Source organism: Primulina eburnea, chromosome 2, assembly GCF_022965805.1.
Source record: "Primulina eburnea isolate SZY01 chromosome 2, ASM2296580v1, whole genome shotgun sequence".
Lineage (NCBI taxonomy): Eukaryota > Viridiplantae > Streptophyta > Magnoliopsida > Lamiales > Gesneriaceae > Primulina > Primulina eburnea.
In genome coordinates this window covers 6,298,871-6,308,476 of record NC_133102.1, presented here as the reverse complement: position 1 = coordinate 6,308,476, position 9,606 = coordinate 6,298,871, and the positions used below count along the sequence as shown (strand labels likewise).

At 35.1% G+C, this 9,606-nt stretch overlaps 1 protein-coding gene across 1 annotated transcript; it reads right to left on the bottom strand.

Annotated features, from left to right (window-relative positions):
• Window positions 1-6: 6 nt before the first annotated feature.
• On the bottom strand, window positions 7-820 carry LOC140824529 (calcium-binding protein PBP1-like). Its single transcript, XM_073186109.1, has one exon. The coding sequence runs from the start codon at window positions 561-563 to the stop codon at window positions 201-203; it is 363 nt and encodes a 120-aa protein (XP_073042210.1). The 5' UTR covers window positions 564-820; the 3' UTR covers window positions 7-200.
• Between the last annotated feature and the right edge of the window lie 8,786 nt (window positions 821-9,606).

Sequence of the window (9,606 nt, the reverse complement as noted above, 5' to 3'; positions counted from 1 at the left end):
AATAGTAGTATTTCGGGATGATGAACGAAAATGATCTTTTATTATTCAAGAGTATACATTTCGAAAAAAAACTGTGAATAGATGATGGAAATGTTACAACTTATATCGACATTCTCGGGTCCGATGAGCCCCTGACCCATAAATAGAATACCGATAAATCAAATCAAATCAAATAACATAGAAAACTTGTAATTAACTTGTTAATTCTTCCCATGCTGCACGAACTCCTGGTAAAGAGCATGTTCCAACCATGCTTCAGATCGCTCCATTAGCTCTGGGCTCAACCTAAACATGAGTACACAAAACTCCATCTGATCAACCCCCCCATCCCCATCAAGATCGCCTTCTTCGACCATACTCCTCAACTCATCATCCCTGAAATCTTGCAATCCAAGAAAAGCTGAGTTCTTCCTCAAGCTCTCAAACGTGATCACCCCTTTATCCCTGTCCATTAAAAGGCTGAACCCTTTACAAAGTTCTGCTATCAGCCCCTCCCCTCCTAACTTATCCGCCATCGACGCCAAGTTATCTTGAAATCCATTCAATTCTCCTGCACCTGCCATTGATGCCAACTAGATAGCCTCTCTTGATTGCACACAAACACGTGTGTGTATGTATATATATGACCTGAAATGAATGTAATGTTGAAGATATATATATGGATGGATGCATGAGGGCTTGATCATTCCGATGTATATATATATATATATATATATATATGCTTAGAGATTGATTCAAGAATGGATGCCGGCCAATGTGTAGACACAGCACAATTCATGTCGGCGCCTGATTTGGTTCTTACTACCTGAAATTGCTTACCTCTTTCTCAGAAGAAGCCTTGACAAGCTGTATGAAGACGGGGTATACGTACACACAGCAAACTTTTAATAATAAAATAATCGGAACTGATTTAAATATTAATGAGTAGATATATATGGAGTTGGTCAGCATGAACAGAAATTCAGAAATTTATCTGGTCTTGTTTATGTAAAAGATTTTAATGTTGTAACATTTTCTTCGAGTTTATGACGAAATTAATTACAAGGAATAAGATAAAGTTTATTCGCAGGTACAGAAGTATAATTGTGAAATGAGATGATAAATATTATACAATACAGAAATGATAAATTATTATATAGTAAAGCTTTTAGATTAATATTGATAAATTAATAAGCTCTCAAATATTTTTTTTTTGTCCCGACTTGGTACAACTTACTGAATTGATAATTTCGATAAATTAATAAAACAACTAATTTCGCAAAATTAGTTTCAGAGATACTTATATTCACATTAAACGTCGAATTTTATTTTATTATTCATTATAATGTAATATTATTTAATTATTAAACATTGATTGCATAAATTTTTAGGTAATTAAATTTGTTTTTGAGAATAGAAAAAATAATCATTAAAATAATAAATTATTATTAATTTATCGATTAACTGATATTTCTCTAAATTTAAAAATAGTAGGTCTCTTGTGAGACGGTAAAAGTAATACTCTTAGCATAAAAAATAATAATTTTTTATTGATGACCCAAATAAGATGTATGTCTCACCAAATACGACCCGTGAGACCGTCTCACACAAGTTTTTGCCATATAAAAATTTTCGCGATCTTAAGAGATTGTCAATGTATTGAGGTTTTACTTTATCTCTGCTATTGTGTAGAATTTGAGTCAAACATTGAACGAAACAAAAAAAATGTATAATTTACTTATATGTCATTGTTTACGTGATATAAATAACAATAAATAAAATATGATTGGTATGGGTAGCGACATCGTGTCAACAAATTCGAAGTCATATTCTATAATTGCTGCATGTGGTTGACGTGGGTGTGTGTGTGTTTTCAAGACATTGTATTTTATTAATTCCGGATTCCATTTGGCTTTCCTTCTTCAGGGCATTAAGTAACATGTGACGTACGATGAAGAAAATAAATTTATTGTATCCACATTATGAAAATAGGCATTGTTGGGGGAGCAAGGAAACCGGAGGAGTGGGAACTTGGAAACATCCCATTTGCAGATAAAATGAGGACAAACACAATTAATTTTTTTGTACGTGTTTTTGCGTTTCAACTTGTTTAAAAACAAAATTGAACCCGAAACCGAACCCAGCCCGAACATGTCGCCACTACCCCCAAAGTTATGGAGGCATCAAATTTACTTGTATAGTATGACATAGTTAACATGTAATTTCATCTCATAAATAATGATCAATGAGCAGTAGTGACCTGTTATAAAAACTTTAAGTTCTACCATCTATTTATTTTTTTAATCTCACTCATAAACTTTCAGCAAGATTCAATAATCAATCCGAAATACCTATTTCGTAAGTTCCCGCCAAAAATCATATCATCCACATTTTTACTATTGTCGTTATCGCTCAATTTCTTTATCTATTGATATGTTTCAAGTGATTTCCTGACATTTGGTTGCATAAGTTTTGTGATCCATCAAATGTTTCATCTGCCATTTGCAAGTTAAAATCGCTCAAAACTTATTTTCGATCAACTATATTACAAGAAAAACTAAATGTATTGGCTATGTTATTGATCAATAAAAAAGTGGTCGAGAAATTTTGTTATGCAAATTTAATCAATATTTTCGCTTCCAAAATTGTGAGACGGAAAATATTCAAGTTAATATTACTGTTTCGAAACATGAATTTCATATTTTGTTTTGATGATCTTAGCCTTATTAGTATTCACTTGTGACAAATTGTTTTGGATGATAAATTTTTTTATATTTTATTTATAGAATTCATATTATTTATATTGTTTTATTTATCGATAAAAAAAATATATGAATGTCAAGTTTTAAAGTTAATGTTTTTTTGTGCTCTCCTAATGCCACAAAAATCTCATGTCCGATGCTACAAGAACCAGGACCGTATCAAAACATTTTACTGCAGTTTAATTTAATTTACCCTAAAGATGTCCTAACGTTTTTTTGTGCTTTTTTTTTAAAAAATTTATTTTTATTTATTATAAATATTTATATTAAAGATTATAAATATTTTTTTAATAAAATTATTTTAATGATTAGATATTTAAACATTAAAATTAAAATATATCAAATAGATGTGTTGAAGAATGTCCACATTTCGTTCAAAAAATAAAATAAATTTAAATAAATCAAATAAAAAAGAATATTTCGAGAATATTTTTTTTTAGAGTAAGGTTTGAAGTAGATGAGTTGTAGATGAATATTGTATTTGGTACAAAAATTGCAGTATTTTAAAATAGATTTGCTTTAAAATAGAGTTTTATTTTGTAATTTTGGTCATTCTCATGATGTGGTGTCGATAGGGGCGTAGCTAACGAAATTTTATCTACGTAGCAAAATTTTACTTCCAATCCAAATGTTAAAAATATCTAAATAACATACTTATTATTAAATAAAAAATTGTATATGTTGAGCCTATAATATCTAATATTATCATTAAAACTATTTTTTTTCAAAAATAAATTCAATGTCAATACAATAATCATATCCAAAAAAGTGCATTACTAACTTTACAACTTAATTTATTAATAATGAAATGAATACATTTTCAAATAATAACATGTCAAGAGTGAATTTTACCAGTTTATTCAGGAAAATAGACTTGAAAAATGGACTGTTGAATTTATTTAAGACAAATACACTTCCGATTTTTGTCTTTTCTTTTGAGAATTCCACCTAAATTTCATATTAAATAGACATTGTCATACATTTACTAGTTTTTTGTTATACAAAATGTATGGAATAAACAGAAAGGTATACTAAAACCAACGAACTAGTAGTATGAACAAAACAGTAGCACAATGCTTAAAATAAAGCAAACCGAGGCCTGTATGAAAATACAGTGTCCTTAAAACAGATTCGTCCCCTCCGGGATGTGCTTCGAGGATGAACTTGGACGTCTGTTTCCCAGGATACAACGGAACAACCAGCAGTGACTTAGCACGAGACACTACTACGACGAACTGAAAGCGTACCTTTACTTTATCACCGAGATTTAACGGAGGCCAAAAAAAAGCTAACAAGATGAAATGCAAGAGAATACTTGAAAGAGAAAAGATTTTCATGCACTTGAAATGATGAAATGAGCACACTATTTATAAGCCCCCAAAAAGAATACCAAGAGTCATGCCAGATTAATTAACTCAATTAATCTTCCCATTAACTCAAGAATATGAAGAGCCACAAGTTTTCAAGTAACTCAAGAATGTGGAAAGTCAAAAGACACTCCACAATAATGAGCCACAACCAACTCAAGAATGTGGAGAACCAAAAGGCACTCCCACATTCAAGACATGTAATTTTTATTCAAATTTCCAACAATCCCCCACATGAATGAAAATTGATATACATCTCGGTGACAAAGTTCTACAGTTGAATCCTGCATAGGATAGGTAGGTGTATTCCTTTGAACCTTCCCTCATGAAATATATTTGCTTTACTAGCTGACCAGTAGACATGATGTCCTTGAACTGTTCTGCCGTTTATGTAAATTAAGATATATTTCACACAAGACTCTCCCTGATACTATTCAGTTCTCATGATTGTGTTCGTTTTGGCCATGAACACACGCCTGGTTCTGCGAGAGGGTCTAGAATTGAGCATTGCAATTCCTTCGAAGCGGCCCCACTTCTCTCTCACATAGGTGATTCTATATTCTTCTCATCAGAATCATTAAAAGCCGTAAGCTTATCCTCAACATTCAATGTTTCATAATAGGAATGGACTAGGGATAACCCCCACAGTGATTCTCCAAATTAATGCGATTAGGTTGTCCCATTGAACCTAGTTCTTGGGATCTCCAGTCAGCGTAGGTTGGGTTTTCCTTCGCACCAATTTATTTTATAGGCTTGAGCCCCATTCCCCTTGACGATTTTGCAACTATTTCTCTGTTTAACCCTTTAGTGAGCGGATCCGCTATATTATCTTTTGACTTTACATAGTCGACAGAGATAACTCCAGTTGAGAGTAGTTGTCTAATGGTATTGTGTCTACGACGTATATGTCTAGACTTACCATTATACATTGTATTTTATGTCCTTCCAATTGCAGATTGGCTATCACAATGTATGCATATGGCCGGCACTGGTTTTTCCCATCCTGGAACATCTTCTAAAAAGTGACGCAGCCATTCAGCCTCTTCACCACATTTGTCAAGAGCTATAAACTCAGATTCCATCGTGGATCTGGCTATTACAGTTTGTTTAGAAGATTTTCACGCAATTGCTGCACCTCCTAAAGTGAATACAAATCCACTTGTAGATTTTGAGTCTTTCATATCAGATATCCAATTTGCATCACTGTATCCTTCGATAACAGCAGGATATCTGGTATAGTGCAGCCCATGATCACGAGTGTAGCTTAAGTATCTTAGCAATCTGATAATTGCTTTCCAGTGTTCAACTCCTGGATTACTCGTGAATCTACTCAATTTGCTCACTGCATAGGCTATGTCTGGTCTTGTACAACTCATCAAGTACATCAGACTTCCAATGACTCGAGAGTATTCTAATTGAGACATACTTTCACCTCTATTCTTTGATAGATGTTGACTGGTATCTATCGGTGTTCTAGCCAATGCAGAGTCATCATTATTGAACTTCTCAAGTATTTTGTCAACATAATGTGACTGACTTAGAACTAGCCCTTCTGATGTTCTATGGATTTTAATTCCAAGGATTACATTGGCTAAGCCCAAATCTTTCATGTCAAATCTTGAGTTCAATAATTTCTTTGTGGATTTAATCATCTTATCATTACTACCAATGATAAGTATGTCATCTACGTAAAGACATAAAATGACATATCCATTTTCAGTGTTTTTTATGTATACACATTTGTCACATTCACTGAATTTAAATCCACTTTCCATCATGGCTTTATCAAATTTTTCGTGCCATTACTTTGGTGCTTGTTTTAAGCCATACAGAGACTTCACCAGTTTACATACCTTATTTTCTTGCCTGGTTGCAGAAAATCCCTCAGGTTGTTCCATGTAAATTTCCTCTTATAAATCTCCATTTAGAAAAGCAGTCTTTACGTCCATTTGGTGTACTTCAAGATTCCGCAAGGCGGCAATCGCAAGTATCACACGGATAGAGGTTATTCTCGATACATGAGAATATGTGTCAAAGTAATCAAACCCCTCACGTTGATTGTAACCTTTAATTACCAATCTGGCTTTATACTTATCTATTGTTCCATCTGATTTCTTTTTCCTTTTGAAAACCCATTTACAGCCTAGTGGTTTGCTTCCCGGAGGAAGATTTACTAATTCTCACGTATGGTTTTGTAAAATGGATTCCATTTCGGAATTGATAGCCTCTTTCCATAGAGGTCTCTCAGATGAACTAATTGCTTCCTTGAAGCTTTGAGGTTCACTTTCCATCATGAAAGTGATGAAATCCGGACCAAAGGATTTCTCAGTCCTAGCTCTCTTGCTACGTCTAGGTTCAATGTCTTGATGAAACTCTTGTTCTTCATCAATTGTTTCATATAATCTTTTGGATGAACTTGGTTCTTCCTTAGATTTGCATGGAAACATGTGTTCAAAGAACGAAGCATTTCTTGATTCCATTATCGTATTCTTGTGAATATCAGGTATTTGAGATTCGTGTACAAGAAAACGATAAGCGCTACTGTTTTGAGCATATCCAATGAAAATGCAATCCACAGTTTTTGGTCCTATCTTTACTTTCTTTGGAGTGGGTACTGCTACCTTGGCAAGACACCCCCACACTCGCAAGTATTGGTAAGAAGGACTTCTACCTTTCCATAACTCGTATGGGCTTTTATCTAGCTTCTTCCGGGGCACCTTATTTAAAAGGTAATTTGCTGTTAGAACAGCTTCCCCCCACATGTTCTGTGGTAAACCAGAACTTAATAGCAACGCATTCATCATTTCTTTCAATGTGCGATTCTTTCTCTCTGCAATGCCATTTTGCTGAGGAGAATAAGGTGCAGTTCTTTCGTGTTTAATACCGTGTTGAGCACAAAACTCAGCAAATGGTGATTCATATTCACCTCCACGATCACTTCTTAGCACCTTAATTTTCTTGCTAAGTTAGTTTTCAACTTCACTCTTATATTGGACAAATTTGTCAATAGCTTCATCCTTACTTTTAAGGAGATACACATAACAAAATTTTGTGCTATCGTCAACAAAAGTAATGAAGTATTTATTTCCACCACGAGTTTGTACACTTTTTAAATCACATACATCACTGTGAATTAGATCAAGTGGTTCACTATTTCTTTCAATAGTTCGAAAAGATGATCTCGTTAGTTTTGCCTCAACACAAGTTTCACATTTGTGTTGTTTGTCAATTTGGAATGCAAGAATGCTTTTCATGTTAATTAATCTACGAATTGTATCATAATTAACGTGTCCAAGTCTACCATGCCATAAACAAGAAGACTCAAGCAAGTAAGCAAAAGTGTTAACTTTATTCATCACGGGCTTAATAGCCATTACATTTAGTTTGAATAAACCATTACAAACATAACCTTTACCAACAAACATTCCACTCTTTGACAAAACTACCTTATCTGACTCGAAGACAATGCGGAAACCGTGCTTGTTAAGAAGCGACCCTGACACCAAGTTCTTGCGAATGTCCGGTACATACAACACATTGTTTAGAGTCAGTTCTTTTCCAGATGTCATCTTCAGAACAACTTTCCCTTGACCCTTGATTTCAGAAGTGGCGGAATTTCCCATGAATAGTTTTTCACCATTCTCAGATTCCTCAAGAGTAGCAAACATCTCCTTGTCGGAGCAAACATGGCGAGTGGCACCGGTGTCGATCCACCACTCCCTGGTGTTCGAACCCACCAGATTAACCTCTGATATTACAGCACAGAGATTCATGTTCGAAACCTCATGAGCAATGTTCTCTACCACATTCGCCTCTCGGTTTCTCTTCGGCTTCTTACATTCAGATGCCTTGTGACCCATACCATCACAGTTGTAGCATTTTCCGGAGAACTTTTTCTTTGACACGCCTCCTTTGGGTCCCATGTTCAACCTTTTGCTGGAGGAGGAAAATGTTCTCTTTTTCGAGCTTTGGCCATGCTCGACAACATTTGCCTTAGCGGCAACAGGAGAAAATAATCGTCTTTCCGAACTCTTGTTGTCTTCCTCGATGCGAAGTCGAACAATGAGCTCTTCAACATTCATCTCCTTTCGCTTGTGCTTCAAATAGTTCTTGAAATCCTTCCAAGCTGGTGGTAGCTTCTCAACAATAGCAGCCACTTGGAATGATTCGCTCAAAGTCATCCCCTCACCGTGAATCTCGTGAAGAATCACTTGGAGTTCTTGAACTTGGCTTATAACCGGCTTTGAATCCACCATTTTAAAGTCCAGAAAGCGACCAATAAGAAACTTCTTGGCCCCGGCATCCTCGGTTTTGTACTTTCTGTCAAGGGATTCCCACAGCTCTTTAGCCGTTTTCTTTTCGCAAAACACGTTGTAGAGTTTAGTACATAGTTTCGGCACAAGAAATCAGAATGATTCCATTCCTCAACCGCACTAACAGATTCAACATCTCCCTCACCCTCGTTGAGTTTAGGAGCATCCTCCGTGAGGAATCTAGCCAGGTTCAGCATCGTCAAGTAAAACAGCATCTTCTGCTGCCACCTTTTGAAGTCCACACCCGTAAACTTCTCAGGTTTTTCACCGTGACTTGCTGGAACAGTAACCGCAGCAGCACGTGGGGTACCATGAGGGACAACTTGAGGAGGGACAACATGACCAGTTTCCCTTTGCACGTTGGTTTCAGTAGCCATATCTGAAACAACACGTAATGAGTAATCTGTTTTAAGATTGTTATACAAAATGTATGGAATAAACAGAAAGGTATACTAAAACCAACGAACTAGTAGTATGAACAAAACAGTAGCACAATGCTTAAAATAAAGCAAACCGAGGCCTGTATGAAAATACAGTGTCCTTAAAACAGATTCGTCCCCTCGGGATGTGCTTCGAGGATGAACTTGGACGTCTGTTTCCCAGGATACAACGGAACAACCAGCAGTGACTTAGCACGAGACACTACTACGACGAACTGAAAGCGTACCTTTACTTTATCACCGAGATTTAACGGAGGCCAAAAGAAAAGCTAACAAGATGAAATGCAAGAGAATACTTGAAAGAGAAAAGATTTTAATGCACTTGAAATGATGAAATGAGCACACTATTTATAAGCCCCCAAAAAGCATACCAAGAGTCATGCAAGATTAATTAACTCAATTAATCTTCCCATTAACTCAAGAATATGAAGAGCCACAAGTTTTCAAGTAACTCAAGAATGTGGAAAGTCAAAAGACACTCCACAATAATGAGCCACAACCAACTCAAGAATGTGGAGAACCAAAAGGCACTCCCACATTCAAGACATGTAATTTTTATTCAAATTTCCAACATTTTTTACAATAAAAAATAATCCATGATAATGAGTAAAATAATAATAACAAAAATGGTTGCAAACGTTCGCATAATAAGCAATTGATGAGGACCTGGCCGAATAGAAATGATAATATCATTCTCATTGACCATAATATTTGAAATATTATATATACATATACACCCACACAC